At 41.5% G+C, this 19,504-nt stretch overlaps 1 protein-coding gene across 3 annotated transcripts in view; it reads right to left on the bottom strand.

Moving 5' to 3' along the window:
- Positions 1-2,576: 2,576 nt before the first annotated feature.
- Positions 2,577-19,504, bottom strand: part of LOC120718747 (netrin receptor UNC5D-like) — a 170,600-nt gene continuing 153,672 nt past the window's right edge. For 2 of the 3 annotated variants that reach the window (XM_040007423.1, XM_040007424.1), the window contains exons 14-19: positions 17,199-17,370; positions 14,178-14,408; positions 9,985-10,134; positions 8,581-8,745; positions 8,171-8,349; positions 2,578-5,718 (exon numbers count right to left, since the gene is read on the bottom strand). In XM_040007423.1, the coding sequence (XP_039863357.1) occupies positions 5,520-5,718; positions 8,171-8,349; positions 8,581-8,745; positions 9,985-10,134; positions 14,178-14,408; positions 17,199-17,370 (1,096 nt within the window). In that variant the 3' untranslated portion in view covers positions 2,578-5,519. Of the gene's footprint in view, positions 5,719-8,170; positions 8,350-8,580; positions 8,746-9,984; positions 10,135-14,177; positions 14,409-17,198; positions 17,371-19,504 lie in introns of all 3 variants that reach the window. The other variant, XM_040007422.1, reaches the window with a different exon arrangement.

The following is a 19,504-nucleotide window of genomic DNA, read 5'->3' as shown; positions in this document are numbered from 1 at the left end:
AAAAATTGAAAGCTAATAGAAATGATTTGCCACACAGCAGCTTGCAGAGGATGCAGGGCAGATCCAGCCTTTCATCAGAAGTCATTTTCAAGGAGTCAGCTCAGGGAATGATGATGTATCAGTGGGGTATGTGTTAGATTATTTTTTTTCCTCTTTGGTGAGCAACTGCAGAAAAATGTTTAGCAACGCAGGCCAACGGTGCAGCTCTGCTGGAGATCCCCTGCACCAAACTTTGAATAGGTAAGATTGTTCTTCCAGATGATTCCTGCACTCCCATATGTGAGCATGCTAAAAGTTGGCCCCGTTCGTGTGGCAATGGAAAGTATCTCCTGATGGCAAACAGAAGAAGCAAGTATGGGAATAATGCAGCTGCTGTAGAAAAACAGCACTGCACGGAGCAATTTCATTTCCTGTTCATACATCAGTTTCTATTACTTTACTTGTTCACTACTGGGACCTGATTCTAATTTTGAAACTCTTTATATTCCGTCTGAAGTTTGACAAAAATCTGCTCCATGTAGTTTTCTCACAATTGAGAAAACCTGTTTTGGAGTGAATGGAGTTCAGCTGTTGAGCTGTAGCTGATGAATCAAGAACTCCACTGCTGTTAGTCCTCATTCAGCAGATATGCAGGTAATAGATGTCAACAGCATTACAAAGACATGAAAAATACATTACGATCTGCCTTTAGTCAGCACCATGCTGACTAAAGGCAGATCGTAATGTTATTTTGCTTTTCACACTTTTTATAAACTGGGAATGGGGGAATCTGAATGGGAAAACTGAACAGACAGGAACGGACACTTTACACGCTTCAGAAGATACATCCGAGAGTAAAATATAGATATATAAATATTAGGGGTGCAACGATATTCGTATCGATATTGAACCGTTCGATACAGTGCTTTCGGTTCGGTACGCATATGTATCGAACAATACAACATTTGTAATTTATTTTATCAACTTTCCTTCTGACGATGCTGTCTGTGTTGAGCGCTCAGTGAATCTGCGTTAGACTACTCCGCCTAGGCTGCACTGTCGACCCTAGGCAGAGCAGTCGAACGCAGATTCACTGAGCGCTCAACACAGACAGCATAGTCAGAAGGAAGAGCGCAGGGCAAGCTAGCAAGACAGAAGTTAAGCTCTCCTTGCAACATGGACGTTCCCCACTTTCATTCAGATCTGGCGTTTGGAATTATTTTGGTTTTCATGTGACGTATGACCCTGAAGGTAAGCGAGTCATGGACTAAAGTAAAACAGTATGTTGGATGTGCCATGCAATGCTCAATTACATGGGTGGGAACTAGTGTGTTAGCGCAGTTAGCTCGTTAACGTGTTGGCCGTTTAGCCCCATGCACGGGGCGATCGGCGGTAGCTCGTTAACGGAGATTTGCCGTGTTGTGGCGTTAAGGTCATTTCAACGAGATTAACCTGAAAGCACTAGTGGGAACACAACGAATATGACTGCACATTTACATCATCTTAGTGCAAAGACAAAAACAACAAGCATGCTACTAACTTTAGCCGAGTCATTTAGACAGCTGTTAGCACATGATTCTCCTTATGCTGCTGAGAATATAGCCCAGAAGAAGCGGATAGTATAGCTTTTATTTTGGAAAGAGGCATTTCTCTGTAATAAACTCTCTTTTCCAAAGATGAGTGATTCCTCAATCAGATACAGGGCTCGCAAAATCGCTAGCCCGACGTCCTGGGGCTAGCGATTTTTTTCAGACGGGCTACCCTGCCTGTCGGGCTATTGTAGGAAGGAAAAATATATGTCAATGCTTTTGCATTCTTTCAGAAATGTAGCTGGGTAATTATGTCATTGGCATCGGTGAGCCACTGTCAATATGTGATATATTGAAATCGCGTTTGAATTTGCGCTTGTTTTTTTGCTTTCACTTTGCAATCGTGCGAACTGTGTATAGAGAGCGACAGCACTGATCTGTGAGTGATGATAATTTGTGCACCAATTCCTCTGACATCGTCTTATTAATCGTTAGCTTACTATGCAAACATGACAAGTGAAATCTCCTGCAGCAAGCTTAAACATGTGAGAGGTTGATCGCGCAGAGAATCGCTGAGCTTATGTGAGTGCGTGTGTAAAAGCAGCAGGATTTATATTTGACTACGATGACCTGGATGACTGAGAACCTTCACAGACAGATATATATTTTAGTTCTGCTGAGCCAAATAAGACAGGTCAGGGTGAAGAAGTGACAGCCAAAGAAAAGCTTACCACAAAACGGAAAAGTTATGACAAATCAGACTATAAGGCAAAAAGAAAGTGCAGCTTTATGGTTTCATGGACAAAAGAATTTCTGTGGCTGCAATATGACGAGCTAAATAACCAGGGCTGCACATAAGTGGTCCGCAGGTGCGCATTCGCTGTCAAAATAAAAAACATGCACAAGGGTTAGGGTTAAATTTAAAAACTGTACTTTTGAGTTAAAATATATATTTATAATTTTAATAAATGACAAATTAAAAAGGCATGAACATTTTTTTTGTATCGAAAAAATATCGAACCGTGACACCAAAGTATCGAACCGAACCGAACCGTGAATTTTGTGTATCGTTGCACCCCTAATAAATATATATCTTTACTGTACTGTGAGCTGTGTTTTTAAATGCTAAGTTTAGATCCTGACTAAACTTAAGAGGTCTGACTCAGCATGCGACTACTAAGAGGGCGTCTGTCAATAAATTTCCTGCATTCATGACTGCATTCCAAACTTTGGTCAGCAACTTTTTAGCTAATAGTGGAGAATCAGTCCAACTTATTCTGTGCTGTTCTTTGATGCAGACAGATAGAAAAACCAGGTTTGGATATGTTTGCTAACCGTGTACAGGTTTGCATTATTTTCACTGAGCAGTTGTGGGTAACTGAAACCAGATTCCCAGCAGTTATTGAATGAACTGCATGTCTTTGTGCTATTTCCACGATGGCACGAATCAATAAGAAATACATTTTTTAGTATGAAGCCAGCATGAGCACTTCAATCTGCATCTTTTTCTGCCAGCTTGACCACAAAGTTGGGAGGCTAAATAGAAGAACTGTTCCACATGTTGTGAAATTCACTAGATTGCACACTAGTTTGTCTGTGGAAGGATACAGCCAACGTGGATCAATAGCAGACCATGACAACTGGATGGTTGTCAACTTTGCCCCCTCCCAGCAGGGGGCTTTCAGCTCAAATCACTTCCCAAACACCCTATACATATTTGGAAGGATATATGCATAGTAGTAGGCATTTTCTCTTGGTGCCGAAGTGGATAAGTAAAATCACCACACAGTAGGAAAGCTGACTGTGAGCATACAGTATTCTCAACACGTTTTCGTGTGTTTTTGCAATATTTGACTAGGCGCATGCTAGCTAAAACTAGCTGCACAAGCTGAAATGATCTCAATTTAGTTTCAGGACCTGACCTGACCTGACCTCCATAGGCCTGTGGGTTCAGTGTCCTCCTTAGTCATCCTGGTTACCACAAATGTGTTTTTCATTACCAAATTGGATGAATTAGTTGAGCAGTTGAAGTATAATTGTGGAATTCAGCTGAGGGGACACAGCGACTTTACTAGGTAAGCCTGGACTCCCAGAACCTAATGTTGATGCTGGCTACAGCTAGCAATAAACTTAGCCTTTAGCTTAAAGATACATGGTGAAGCGATGGCATATAGTCCTGCATGTAATCTAATGTTTTTATAATCAAATTTTACAGGTAGGTACTTGAGATTTAGAGGTACCTTTGGGCACATGCTGTTACTCCTATGCAAGCCTTGCTATTTCTCTCCCTTTTCAGCTGTAATGCTAAGCTAAGCAACTACCGGCTGTAGTGTCAAATTTTCAACATTCTTGGCAAACTATGTGCGATGGCTGAATTTCTCAAAATGCCAAAGTATGCATCAAAGTAAGAAAGAAAGCAGTGCTCTTTCAACATGCTGCTTTTTAAAATGTTTAAACCATGTCAAACTTTGTGGAGTGCCGTGGAGCACAGGGTCTTACTGAGCAGACGAACTCTGCTGAAAGTCTTCATTAAGAATTTAAATCCATCAAGAGTTTTAGGCATTTAAAAATATTTGAGCCTTTCAAGGGGGGTTACTAATTTAGGCAAATTTGATGGGTTAGAACCAAGAGACTGTCAGATATTTCTCTTCAGATGGAGTTCAAATAGCTGCATGATGCAACACCAACATGGCAATGATCTGCTGTCCAAACTCAAATAGTGCATATGTATATATTTTACATCTTTCTGAAACTCTGCTTAATCTCTTATCTGAGTTTTTGAACATGGACTGATTTCTACCACTGTGCAGCATGTGGGTTGTCTGGCCTTTCAGAATTCAATTCATTAAGCACATGAAAAGAGAGTGCCAACGCAGAGTTCAACACAAAGTCACTTTATTAAGTTGAGGGGGCATTCGGTTATGTGGGAGCTTCCTGATCAGGATATCTTTTTTTTATCTTCTTTTTCAAGTGGATGCTGCCTCTGCTTGGGAAGATCAGACAGGAGTAGAGGGAGTAAGAGATGGCAAAGTGTCTCTGAATAACCATTTCCTGGTATTTGATCATCTCCATGCTCCAGAAATCTTTTTTGTTTTTGTTTTACACACTTCTGTCCCCACTGTCTGCCTGCTATGAGGTCACTCACAGTAAAACGTAATTTTCCTCCAAATTAAGAAGAGAGACACTCAGGGATGGACCTCTGGCTGCATTGCTATATGAGGCACAGATCAGTGGTGGGTGAGTTACCCTCCTCTGCTGTCGGTGCTTTGACAGTGGACTCTGTCTGTTGAGCTGAAAAAAGTGTGTAAAATGACTCTCAAAGGCATTTAAAAAGTAATTTCTCATAAATCTCCATCTCCTTAGCATGTGGACTCCAGGTCCTTTTATATACTGATCACTGTGGAATAAGATGTTCTGACAAAATAAAGAGCCAATATTCATTTTTTCTTTGTGTTTTTAAAAAGCTTCAGCAGAAATATGTGCAGAAAAGAAAAAAAAAAGCATGAGGTGTCAGTGACATAAAGAAAATATGGCATTACACTAAACACTTTGACAGCCCAGATGACTGTTTGAGGGCAAGTACCGGCACATCCAATCCTGGGAGGTCACGGCACCAACCTGATTGGCAGCTTCCTTAAAACACACTTTGTCTTCTTTTCACAGGCTTCTGTAATCCTTCAACACAGGGTATCAAATTGGTCTTCAGAAGTATCAGAAGTTGACATTTCTCAATGAAAGATGAATGTGTGTGTGTGTGTGTGTCAATTTGAGATGCCTTTCCAAAGTTTGTTGGTGCCTCCTAATAACACATCTCTTGGTCATTTCCTGATTTCCTTCTGCCTCTATGGTTCATTTGGTTTAACAGAGGTGTTCCTTTAGTAACAGTCAATAATTAAGTTGCCCTGCTGGCCTCTGTGCATCTCCTCCACCTCACTGTAGGTTAGTTACTACACCTGAACATAAATGTTCATGCAGTAAAGGTTCATCATTTTCATCTGATGTACAGCCACTCTACGCCAGTTTTGTGAATTCAGAGTCCCGTTCCTCTTTGCTGCAGCTGAGAGAGACCGCCTTAGGGGAATGAACCTTGCTGATTTCTTCCAGGGCACTGGCCAGAGAGTCCAGGTCCCCAGAATCCGGGTGCTGGGCTTCCCATAGAGTCAGAATCACTGATGACGGGCTCTCCTGACATGCAAAGTAGCACAAGTTCCTGCAGAACAGGAAAAATCGAACATTATAATATTGACGATGGATAACAACCAAGTGAAGTAGTAATGAGGCGATCGCTTTGCAGTTATTATGCCAAAGATGCCAATGCAAATCACTGAGGTAATTTTGCTTGTTCTAAGTACATATTTTTTTAAAAAGGCACGATGAACAAAAGATGAGACTAAAAAGAGGAGTTAAAGCTGCAGGAGCTGGGATATCCTGAGCTTTGTGCCTGAAATTGGTACAGGGATTTGGGAATATTCAGTCTAATCTTTCAATAGACCCTTCTTGCCTTCGAAATGGCAAATTCCTTTAAGCTTGTGTTATTTACAATTGAACATATCAAACATATCAAGTGTTCAAACTGAGGCATTTTACCATCCATTGATCCATCCATCCAATTCAGGGGCTGGCACATCTGAAAAGGCACCATCAGTGCTAAAAGGTATGTACAGGTTTTAGAGGAAAATATGCTCCCGTCTAGGTTACAACCTTTTCAGAAAAGGTCGTGCATACTGCATCTATACATCACAACTTTGTAGCCTGCTTGCATTTCAGACCTTTCACCAACTGAAAATATTTGGATTTGATAACTATTATAAATCCTCTATCAGACAAGAATAGATATTTAGATAGATATTTACAGACTGTTAAAAGAAGAGGGGATGCTACAAAGTGGTAAACATGGCCCTGTCCACACTTTTTTGTCAAAGTGAGTCAAAATGAGCCAATATTTGTCTTAAAATGGCACATTTCATATGTTTTCTATGTTCCACTTTTAATAACACGGGCTTAAGAGAATCATTGCATTCTGTTTTGATTCACATGGGTTTGTACGATCCTTTAGGGCAGGGGTGTCAAACTCAAATACACAGTGGGCCAAAATTCAAAACTGAAACAAGGTCGCGGGCTAACATTAATATTTATTGAAAAAAATAATCTTCCTCCAGATTTAAGAATGAATGTCTTCTTATGGACTCAAACAAGTTTTGCTGAAAAACTGAACATGGAACAAGCAAAGCTTAATACTAAACAATTTATATATTAGCTGTATAATACCAGTAGGCCAGCTCTAATAATAATTTGGTATGGCTTCGCGGGCCAAATGTAATTAGGCTGCGGGCCAAATTTGGCCCGCGGGCCAGAGTTTGACACCTATGCTTTAGGGGTCGCTACAGCAGATCATCTGCCTCCATCTCATCATATTTCTAGCATCCTCTTTTGCCACACAAACCCTCTGCGTGTCTCCTTCAACAACTCCATGAATCTTCCTCTTCAAGTCCAGCCTGGCAGCTCCATATTTACCATCCTTGGATAAATATAACTCTTATTTTTTTAAACAATGGTAACAAACAATAAAAAAATAATACAACACACCAGTAGAACAATAAAATTAAGCCACACTTTGTTGTGTGGTTTATGAGAAAACAGGTTTTAAATTCAATCTCCACCTATTTTCTTCCTCTGATGTTGTTACAGCACCTCTCCAAGAGAGTGCACTGTTTCATTACAATGGGATTTCATTTGTTGCCTTCTCCCTGTCTTTGCCAATCTACTTCCCACCTCTGTATGCTGATGTTCCCACACACTCAGAGAAATAATTACAAAAATCAGCTTAACTAGGTAGAGACATTCCCATTAGATGCTTTCTGGTGTGTTTGGCTGAGTAGAAAAAGCTCAGAAATCCTTTTCCCCATTTCTCAGTCACAGGTGTTTGTTTTCAGACTCAGCTGAAGCGAAATTCCATAATCACACAGTTTCCCGTCATAGCTTCTTAGTGAACTTTTTCCCTCTCATGTTTCTCCAACTGGCAAGATGGAGAGTGTACTCACTGTCAGTACTCTCTTCCTCAAGTACTTGATGGAGCTGGGTGCACAGATCTAAAGTCTTCGTGGCTATAAGCACTTGATTATTGACTTCTCCTTTGAAGCACAAATAGAGATCACCCCATCACCAAACAACTGAAATCCTGCACAGCCTACGCAAATAACTGACCTGGCACAACCTCTCGAGAGGCTGGAGGACGGAGCACATGCAGAGATGCTGCTAATGAGAAGTGCTAACATGAACACATTTTCTTGCCAGAGGCTGGCCTGTCAGCAGTCAGAGACCTTTCTTCAGATTTCTACAAAACACTGCATCTCTTCTCTACAGTATTCTGGCTGTGCCTAACATTTCTCCCTTTCTCTGCATGTGTTTTACGATCTATAATGAAACTGGTGGTGTGGCATGTTATTGAAGGCTGGAGAAGATAATTTCTGACGTGGTGTCTAAATTTCAGATTCAAACAAAAGTCTTCACAGTGGGAACAGTGTTTACATTATGGAACATTTTCCATTTTCTTCCTCGGACCTAAAGAAAACATACCTGCTCTTTTATTTGACTCAGCAGTATGTAAATGGCAGCTGAGGCACGAGAATGAAATGCAGCATTCAGAGTGTTAAAACTCAGACCTGTCTATGTGGAGCTTTTGAGCCAGGAGCTGCCAGTCCTTCCCGTTGGCATTTGCGGTGTCAAAGGTGGTGCTGATCCGCTGACGGATGGACAGGGGGATTTTAAAGGCCCTTGACCCTGTCTGGGAGGTGATGGTACAGTCCGACTGCGTGAAAAAGGGAACCACTCCCTTTTCATTCTAGTAGCGAGACAAAAAGTAAGAGATGTCAGGGTGATTTGATGCAAAAAGTTCCCCCTCCTCAACGTGAAGACAAGGACAAGGACTTTGCAATCTATAGATGAAAAGCTCCCTGAGAGGCTCATTAAGCAAGCTCTTAAATCAAATCAAGAGTTATTCAGCGCAGTAAAAGAACCTATTAACAGGCCGCATGACTGCCCACGCACCACGCCTTCTCTGAGTGCTACTCACCTCCACTACAGACGTGTAGACCTGTAGTATCTGCTCCTTGCCCGTGACCTGTCGGATGCTGATCTTGCAGGAGAGCTGAGACGAGGAGTGGCTGTATCGCTCCAAAGTGAAGGCACACTGCAGGGGATGCTGGTTACTGGCCCACACCTGAGAAAAGGAGAACTCCTGCGGAGCAAGGAGAGACGGGAGGGCGGACAGGACGAACATAATGATGAAAGGATTAGGCTGGTGGAGACAACACACTCATTAAATCCCCACTAAAGACATTTGTTATTTGAATCCTGCTTTGCCACCCGCTTTGCTGTTTACATGATTAATTAAGACTGAACGAGCGGCCTCTTTAGCCAATCGATGATGTTGCCTAATCAAGAAGTCTACCCATCAGAAGGAGCACCGGTGGGTGTTAGAGCCCTCAGGATGTAAATACATGCTGCTAACCACGTGTAAAGGCTACAATCATTAGTGCAAAAACTTAATTACTGCTTGAGGAAAAAATGCTTAAGTCACAAATGCACGAGCATTCTTAATAAAGCAACTAAATACCAAACTTACCTGAAAGTCCAGAGATGGTCAACATAACGACACGACTGCCATCAAACACTTCATTAACTTATTTTTAATTTTCCACATTTTAATACTCCTAATACAAAACCCATACATGTAACTGCAACCTGTTGGATCAGGAGCTGTGCTGTGCTGATGGTATTAGGGCAGCTCGCACTACATTTCCTCCAAATAACTGAAAAAACTAAAAGTAACAGAGCTATGCAATCTAAAAGGTCCATTTCACCTTCAATTACTAACTACTGTGTAACCCAGACAGTGGTGCAGTAAGAACAGGTCAAAAACACTGTTCTACAGATGAATCATCCTCTCTTCAGATCCATCAGACAGCGGGACAGACTCTTATAAAAGCCTCCTTTAGACGAGAGTAGTGTCTGAATGAAAGCCTGTCGTCGTCTTCCCTGCAGCACCCTCTCACAGCGGCTCTTCCCTGAGAAATCCTAGTTAGTATACTTGGGGCATAATAGCAGGCTAATTCTGCTAATAGGATGTCACTGGTGGGATAAACATCACGGGGGAGAGCAGAACATGCTGCATGGAGACCCCAAGGAAGATAAGCATGATATGAGAGAGGGTGTGTGTGTGTATATGCCTTGCCTGGAAGTCATAATTAAGTTCGTAAGGGTGTGTGTGTGGGCGAGATAGCCAGCCGTAGTGATCCCCTGCTGTGCCCTTGCTGCTGTCCTCTGGCTTTGATGTGACCAAATAAAAAACAGGGAAGCTGATGAAGGTGCACAGCTTCCTTCATTGTGCATGACCGTGACAAACACTGAACATGCACACGCAGTTAACACATGTCCTGCTTTTGACTCGAAACGATAGAAAACAGGAAGTGCCTACCTGGCAGGTGGTGAAAGGCTTGATGCTCCAGAGCAACTGTGGGACATCCTGGATGGATATCTGGAGGCTGAAAGTGTTCGCCTTAAACAGCATCATTTTAGGCTCCTCCAGCAGCCGCCCGCCCCTGCTGCGCTCGCCCACTGCCACCTCCTGATAAGGAAAGGTGTGACATGTTTTTTTTCCAGTGGTGGGGTACGGGTTAGCAAAGTACAGGAAAAAAGGTTGTTAAGTGTCAGTGTGTCAGGAAAAAGACATAAAGACAAAAGAGCACAGATTTGAAAACATGCACCAATGAATCAGAGCCAAAAGTTCAAGTTGAAAAAGGGAAGAATGAAAGAAACTGAGAACAGCTCAAACAATTAGTTGATTCAAATTAATCATCAGCTACATCAGCCTTAGTCTTTGTCTTTAACATTGAATTAAGTCACTGTGGATTTTGAACTGTTGGTTGGAGAAAATGAACAATTTAAAGAAATTTGTGAATATTTTCTGACAATTATTGACCAAACAGCAATGGTCTGATGAAAGTAATCCCCAGCATTAACAGTCAGATTTGAACTAGAACTTTTAAGCTATTTCCCTAAAACCAGTCTGAAAAATGTGACCAAACATTATATTTATTTTTCAAATGGAAAAAAAAATGGAAGAAAAACTCTGTTCCCCCCCCCCCCGCCAGACGGGCTTGCACTCTTTTAGAGCAACTGTGACCATGAATGTAAAAACATCATTTTTATGCTTTCAAAATGTGCCCAGACTGAGTGGGTACTAAAAATACTAAAAGCTCCCTCAAAGCAGAGAGAAAATTCACAATAACAATATTAATATGCAGAGTGACAGGAACTTACTGTGCTCCACAAAAAAAGAGAGAAAGACTGCGCAGGTTCCCCATTTATTTAGGTGTGGATAGGTAAGTTAACAAATGAATGTCGAGGGAAATAACAGTGGGAATGTCTAGTGCATAGCCCTGAGACGCAATGACAGCCGCTGACATAACAAATGCTTTTCTAAGCTTTCAAAGCAACTGCCTTTAGCTGATGTTTGTTACAGCTGCTCTCTCTTCAATCTTCTTTCTCCAGGTAAAATGCCCAAAAGGGTTTCAATCTGGTGAGGTCTGAGTTGTCACTGATAAAAGCTTTGGTTTCACAGCCAGTGTGTTTGGTGGCCACAGTCTTGTGAGACTGGGAGAGCTCTTTTGTACGCAGCCAAACAAAATTTATCTTCAGATTTCCTCCTGCTGCTGCCGTCATCTGCTGCATCATCGATAAAGGCAAATGAGCCGCTTCCAGAGGCAGCCATGCTCTGACATGATCCGTGTTATATTGATGCGGTGAAATAGTTTGTCTTTCTCCATACTTTGGCTTTCCATCACTTTAGAAACAGTTAATTATTGATTTATTTATTTATTTTTGCAAGAGTCTCCTTGATGCTGCTTTCACAGTCTCCTCTGAGCAGATTGTGATGATGATGATTGTGCCACTGACGACTGTGTCGAGGTTTTCGTCCGCAATCGCTGTTTTTGTGGGCAACCTGTTTATTAAGTCCACCACAGCTTTCCTTTCCGTTTTTGTCTTAAGACCTTTCCACAATTGATCTATTGCATCTGCTGTACTCCTCAACATTTTTTTTGTTTTCTCTTGTTATAGTGTATTTTTTTTAAAAGTCATGGAGCATTTTCTGGGTGCTCACATTGATGCATGCCTCCCAGCATTCTTAACAGATAAAAAGACAGAGTAAAATGAAGGGTACACAGCTGCTGCCACCTTTTACGTGTTAACGATGCATGTAGTTGGAAACATCCGGGGCAGCGACTCACAGCTGACTTTTGCACATATGAACAGAGTGACATTAGAATGGCTAATTGTATAAAATTACTAAAATATTCAGGAGCTTTCAGAGCCAGTCTCTGGAAATGTATTCGCCTAAAGCAGCAAAAGCATCAAATTTCACTCTGTTGTTGAAGGGCTCTGTATGCGTGCATGTGCTGGCGTGTGCTCGACTTGAATGTTTGTGTTTACATCTTCTGTATCTTGGATTTGCAGGGAAGGGTGGGAAAAAGAGCACAATGCAAACGACACAGGCTGCCTTGAACCTGATCGATTCCTGCTTCAAGCTCACAGGGGAAATTATTTGTCGTATGGAGCACAAACAAAGGCAAAAAAAAAGAACAAATGAACAAATAACCAAGTCTGACTGATGGAGAGGTGGAGTAAATTGGCTCTTGGCACCTACATCCAATTTCTCTTTGTTCACTTGGAATTCTGCCTCTGGGGTGGAGCCAAAAAATTCAAGCAGGCTGAGCGGCTAAGGGACAGCTCTCAGCACAACTTCAGAATAATTTAATTAAAACAGCAAAGAAACAATCATTGAAAAAGTCGTGTTTTAAACTGCAGCATCTTTTAACAAAGAGGTACATTTGTACTTTTGAGTCTGGCTTTCGCTGCGAGGAGAAAGGCAAACTTTTCATCACTCAAGAGCACACCAGTGAACTTGTGCACCATCTCAGACTGTGTCTGATTCTAAGACTCGTCACATGGAATGCAATACTGAAACACATTTAGTTAACAGAGAGCAAATTAAATTACTTAAAGAAAGGGCAGAGACGCAACCTTGAAGCATCTGTTGTCTTTGTAATTAAAAGTCCCTCTTTGTCACTTCAGGCATCTCCCAGCGGCTATGTTACAGAACATATCTTCAGTGGAGCACAAAAAAAACTCTTCCAGACAGCAAATCTTCTAGACAAAACCACCAGCAACTTTCCAACTTTAAAAATGGCACCGTCTTTTAACTTACAATTAAAATACATTTAATCTCCAGACCTGATCCTGCACCATTAGAAGATTTGAATTTCATCAAAGGGGGAAGATTTTTATTAGTGGGACACCAGAAGGCTAGGCTCGTTAACTCTTTTTTTTTATGAAGGGTACTATGCTGTCATGTGTGATTATGCTATAAAAATTCAGGCATTTTATTTGTTTAAAAGGCAGTGAGAGTTAGAGGTTTTTTAAAAATCATCTTTTGGGCTTTTTCTGTTATTACATAGTACATTGAAGAGGAAGCAATAAAGAGAGAGGGAGCCACCGAGGGCTAACAGGTCAAAGTGGAACCCGGGCTACTGTATTAGCTTTGCAGCATATTTTACATCTTACATAATCTATTCAGACTTCATTATACATCATAATTCTAAGGAAATAATATTGGTCACCAGGCTAGCAGCATAACTCTGTGAATGTAGGTGTAGAGGTGAATTCTCTGCTCTTGAACTTTTCCCGTAGTACTACCACTAACTTTACAAGGGAAATACTTTGAATTTGTTACTTTAGTTATAACTCTGCAGGTCACCATTAATCTGGTCAAAATTTTTGATTCTCCAACGCTCTGTTTAGCTAAATATTAGCATATTGGAATGATGACATCAGCCTTAAGCTAAATCACAGCCGCATTGATGTTCAGCAGCCTTTATATGACTTCATGTGTACCACTGAGACAAGTTTGGCCATTTCAAACAAAACAGAGTTCGTCCTTCCTTTGTGTTTTCTTTTTTTTGTGTGCTTCTCTTGATGTTGCATGAAGGGAAAATCATGAATCTATTTTGTTTTTGTGAAGTTAAGCAGTCTTTTTACCATTTGAATGCAGTTCAATGAGTATGTCAATGAATAAGTGAATACGTCACAGGTCAAAGCGACTTCATTACGTACAACAGGAGGAAAATGAGTCAACCTTCAAAGGCACTTTCGCTTTTTTTTTTTTTTTTAGCAATCACTGTTCATTTTTGATGTGGTTTAGGCTGCCTTCAGATCAGTAACACATTCAGCCCTTTACTAGGTGGAACTGTCACTTTCAGTTCAGAACAAAACTAGCCTGCACCTGCACAGGAGCTTAATAACTCAGCAGCAGGCTGTTTACATCAGACTTATTAGATTGTTTCTGTCACTTTCACAGTCTTTAAATAGACAAAGAAGACAAAAATGGAGCATACTGTGTGTCTTTGTGGAGCATCCAATGGCACTCTCAGCCAATAGTTAGTGGTGCTCCACTGATAAAATCAACTGAGTAATCAAGTGGCAAATGTAAGTATGTGAGTATGCTAGTATGAGTTGAGGTTTATTGATAAAATTATTAATGTAGGAAACACCTACATTCATATAATGACCAGGTATATTCCTGATCTTCGTCATTTCTCTCTTCCCTCTTACCTGAAATGCATGGGGTGTGTCGTCCACACAGTAAACCCTGAGGGTGAAGCCCAGAGAGTTGCTGGCATCCGGACTACCAAACACAGCCAGCCTCAGACGCTTGCCTGCCTCCTGATTCAGCGGCTCCCCCACCAGAGCGTAGCGACCTGGATGCTCCAACAGCACATGGCACTTCTGGGCCTCCAGCAGACAGTAACAGGAGGTGCTCTCCTCGTCTACAGACATCACTTCCTTTGGTGGTAGGGACATAAAAGGAGACTAATTTAGGTCCAGGATTAAATGTAATATGCTTTTTCTTACTTTGGTTATATTATGCATATATGCACACATGATCTGCTGCATTGGTGAATACTCATATTAAACACGGCCAGAGTTTCAAACACTGATATTTGCATATCTTCAAGTAAGCCCTGTGAGCCAAATGCTCTGGCTACAGAATGTTTGAACACTCCAAGTCAGACAGGTTTTTTTGACTCTTGGCTCCGTATGATGTCAATGAGAGCAGATAGCTCTGGCTGTGAGTAGAAGCCTCACCCACCTGCTGCTCAAACCCTCTGTTTGCAAGGGGCAGTCAGTCGGAAAAAAGCTTGCTTAAAGGAAAAGTGGAGGGAGCTAAAACAGCTTGTTTCAGACAGAGGATTAACTGAGGGGCTGCAACGAGGCACAGTATAAGTTAAATAAGTTTATTTTAAGCTGTCAGTCATGCACAGGAACTCTAGTAGAGTCCAAGGATAAAAATATGGAGGTGTTAGGTATAACGACTTCAGTGGCTTAGTAGTTAAACATAAGAACACTGTAATATTGGAATTCTGTCATACTCGTGATTTTTGATGCATCCTGAGTGATACTGTTGTTGAAAACGGGTTTCAGGAGGTTGAAAAAATTCTAATGTGTCTGTCCAGTACAGTCTCCTTTTTATTTTTTCTCTCTGTTGGCAGGCACCTGCCTTCAGCGACGCATCTTTCGATAGCTTCATTTTGAACAATGTGTCTGCTGACAAATTAAATCTATATAAATGTCACAAGGCCTGAAAGGACCCGGCTGGTAGCGCGTCACAGACCCCCAAGGTCAAGCAAAGGTCTTAGTGGCTCCAGGGCATAGTGCTCTTAAATTACTCTCAGCTTTTCAGTAATGCATTTCACTTGTTAATATGAAGACACCACTTGACTCTGCATCACTGTGCTCAGCTGTGCTGCAATCATGCATGCTATATGTTCTTTAGTAGTGCTGACTGTAATGCACATAACTGCATTAAAAACCTGCTTTAAGTTTACAAACTAAAAGCTTAACCACATCCAGCCTGTATTGGCATGATTAAGGCAATAGTTTGTAAGCTGACTGCTTGGACATTATCTCATTGGCCACCATTCCCTGTAGAAAATAAAGACAAATAAAGACTATGAATGGTCATGCAGTTAACCAACAATTCACGGGAGCCACTGATCAGCGTTTTTGCATTGCTGTTAGGCATTTTATTAAGACACTTTGCAGACAGTAACTTGGAATCTATCCCTCGTACATAGACTTAAACAGGACCAGGAGCTGTGCAAAGCTGAATGACGGCCAAATGAATAATGACACATCTCACTAAACAGATGGGGATACAGTAACACTGACAAAACGGATTAGTGGGGCACAGTTGTATCCAACGGCCAATTGCTACTCATCTTGTGCTCAATTCTCCCTAAATCACCTTTGGAACATAACTGTGACCCACAGGTCCCCTCTGCATATGGCCTGGCTGAGGCATATAAAGCAATGTAGGGTAATTTAGTGTCCCATAGCTTCCTAAACCTGCCCCATTAGCGCTGGAGCAGACATGAAGGATCTCCATGACATAGCTCATCCCCGCCAGGCAGCCAGGGAAAAATGATAGAGTCAAAATCTAGTGTACCAAAGTGCAGACTTTAATGGGAATGGCACTGAGAGGCAGACACAGTGAAATAGAAGTGGAGGTGGAAGAAGGAAAGAGAGAAAGAAAGAGTGGAAGAGGAACCTCCATCTCCCATTATATCACTAATTCCAGAGATTAGGTTTTGAGTAAGCATCCTGTCTGAGATAAAGGCCTCATTATTTCTCAGTGACAGAGATGGTCCACAGCTTTACATTCAAAGAATCTCTCCGCCGTTCTGCCAGAGTCTACCTCCCCCTTTCTGTCTGTTGAGTCCTTACTCTTGTTTTCTCTCCTCTCTGCTGGCATATAGCTCCCACCAGTGATGGGTCTTTTGATAGCTTCCTTTTGAGAAATGCGTGTGCTGACAAATTACATCTGTGTAAATGTCACGCAGAGTGAAAGGACCCGGCTGGTAGAGAGTGACAGACCCCCAAGGTCAAGCAAACTCGGTGGCTCCGGGGTCGCTCTGCCTCAATGAGGTTCTTAGAGGTTTTTGATGAGGTTAGTTAAACATTAAAAAGATCTTAGAAAAGATCTCAGATGTGTGTACTCTGCCAAGAAAACACAAGAAAATGAATAGAGGGTGTTTGGAGTGGAGGTGGATGTCTGAGTGTTCTTCTGTGGGTCTGTGAAGTAGCTCTATAGGGTGGAGTGGAAGGGCTTTTCAGAGGGGTTATTACACTGAAAGACCTAAATAAATGGGAAAAAAATCTAAAAAGTAGCAATCACAAGAATAACACATTTAGAGCAGCAACGTCTTAAATCTTTTAAAAAGCACCTTTGCTGGTTTTTATCTGGTTTTGACCTCATGTTGAGGTATCTGTCTTACATCCAAAAGAAATGTCAGACCAAATGCAAATGACGCATGAGGTAGAGCTTGAAAGGCTAAATTTTATGCAGAATGACAAATCTAAGCTGGCAACCCTGAAATCAGCTCCTTGCCTGCATGACTACAGTTCAGGAAGAAAATTTTCATCAAAGTAGGTCGAAGCAGTTTATCTGATCCTATTGATATTCTGGGCACTAGCGGGAGATGTGTGCTTGTACTTGTTAGCGTTCTGCACTTGTGCCACAGGAGGAAATTCAAACATGTTAACTACAGGTGAAGGGTAACAGAATTTGCTCACCTCCCACTTGTTGTCTTGGATGTGTCTCTTTAGGCGGATGGTCCAATTATCAGCAGCAACTTCTGCACAATGGGCTATGGTCATGGCTATTGGATAGGAGAGGTCAAGGCCTGGTGGGCCGTATGTCACTGCAGGGCTCAAAAAGATCTCTGACCCATCGTCGGACACAGTACTGTAGAGGTAGAGAAACATATGATTAGAAAACATTTATGGTAAACTTCATGTTTGATCTGTGATCGTGTTAATGAAGCTGGATGGGTTCGTTACAAGTTTTTTAACAAAAACATGAATCACTGCTTCAACAAGCTTTCAGAGTGTGACCCTTGCCTATGAACAAAGTAAACTCAAATCCTTGGACACTCATAATGAATCAATTGCTGACTAGATGACACACAGACACACAGATAGAGGGAGATTAAAGCACCAAGACTAATGGACAGTGAGGCTGGGGAGGACAGGCTTTAGCACAGTGCGTGTAAGCTTTGTGGGTCGATGGAGCTTATGAAGCCTGCTCAGGCCAGTCCGGTGACAGATGAGCCAGGCCAAGCTGCTCTTGGCCAGGAGCCCAATCTTGGCTGGAAGCCCCGAAGACTGAGAGTAATCAATGGGACCACCATCAGTCATGCAGCTGCCCTGGGTGGACACCTCACATACACAGGACACGATATTGGTGCTGTTGTCACAGGCACAGCGTGGATATTTCTCAGGGTCATTAATACAGCTGCAGCGGGGAATGACCATGACAAGCCAACACAGATGCATTACTAATGTGTAAGGCGTGAATGGGGCACCACACATCTGTACAAATATGGAAAACACCAACACACACTGAAAGTACAATTTCTATGGACGGCGCCTCTCATGTAAACACATGAGCTACAATGGCCCTCGAGTGCAAAACACTATGTCAAAAAAACAAAACAAAAAACACAACAATGGAACAGAAAACACAAGATACATGTGACAAGATATGGGTGCCTGTCAGTGTATACCCCTCAGTCTTTTAGTAGATGCATGTATGGTATACAGCTGAAACTCCTTTGTGATTCTCAGAAAAGCTAACCTCTGACCTTCACCTTGAGGTCATCTGGGCTTTTTAGTAGCTGCATCTATGGAATGAATTTGAAAGTCTTTTGTCGCCTTGTTCTTGAGATATTCTCACACTTGGGTGTCCACACAGCCCACCAGCCTGCCCGGCGACAATACTTACAATTTTTGGCCAAAGAGTAAAAAATTATTTCGTTTTTGAATGCTGTTGAATTTTGTCAATTCTTTTGTTGTTATTGTGTTTTGTGTATTGTGTGTAATGTAGTTTTCGATCTTAGCAGCAACCGACTCGTGTCTAACTAAGCAAAAAGCTACGCCCAAATTATATTCTGATTGTGAGCAAATATTTTTACAAAGTCCTTTTTAGAAGCAGGTCTTGGCACTTGGCAGGCTTCTTGAGGTATTTATTATTATCTAAATTTGAAGTGTAAATCTACTTTCATGCATGTTTGCTTTTTTTTTTTTTTACACCAGATGCCTTCCTGACACAACCCCAAGGGATCTCCTCCTGGGATCAAACCTGTGACTTTTTGCTTGTGAGGCAAATTTGTCAACGACTACACTAATATAAGTTGTCCCCCCAGACAGCATGTAAATGATCATGAATCATATCTGAGGCTTAATAAATTTTTGTTTCCACTCCCACTACTATCTCTGCTGTTGTATAAATCTGCTACATTAATTCAGGATCCTCTGAGCGTCATGGCCCCCTCACACAGTGTCTCTGACTTTTAGGATGCAGCTCATAGTTTTGCTCACACAATCACAGTAAATGTCAGTGCAGCGTAGAAAAAAAAACCCTCACTAGATATCATACAGTCAGTCTTGTTTCCCAGTAACCAGATTTTCTCAACACAAAATGCACTTTTAATTTTCAAAGGGTGCTGTTGATTGTAGCTATTGCCTGACACAGAAGATGATGATGTAATGGCACTTCAGAAAACATCTATTACTTTTTTTTTTGGAACATTTAACTGACAGCGGCATTGCAAAGTTGAAGCTGACTTCTCATTTTTAAGTGTTAAGCGTATGCACTGTTAGCAAGTAAAGTTATGAGCATAATTTAAGCCACAGAAACAACAAGTAAATTTAGTTTTCACAGATTTAATTAAAAAAAACAGCACCTGAGTTTTTGTTTCTTTTTTAGTTTTCCAGCCCGTCCAGCAAATTACCTGTAAGATCAACCTTTTTAGGTGACGCATGGTGTAAGACGGTGTGTGTATGTGCCTGCATGCAGACAGGGTATGATGTGTGGTTGA

This window comes from Simochromis diagramma, unplaced genomic scaffold (assembly GCF_900408965.1).
Source record: "Simochromis diagramma unplaced genomic scaffold, fSimDia1.1 OVJJ01000682.1, whole genome shotgun sequence".
Taxonomy (NCBI): Eukaryota; Metazoa; Chordata; class Actinopteri; order Cichliformes; family Cichlidae; genus Simochromis; species Simochromis diagramma.
The sequence above is the reverse complement of the archived record's forward strand: the minus strand, read 5'-3'. Positions and strand labels throughout refer to the sequence as shown.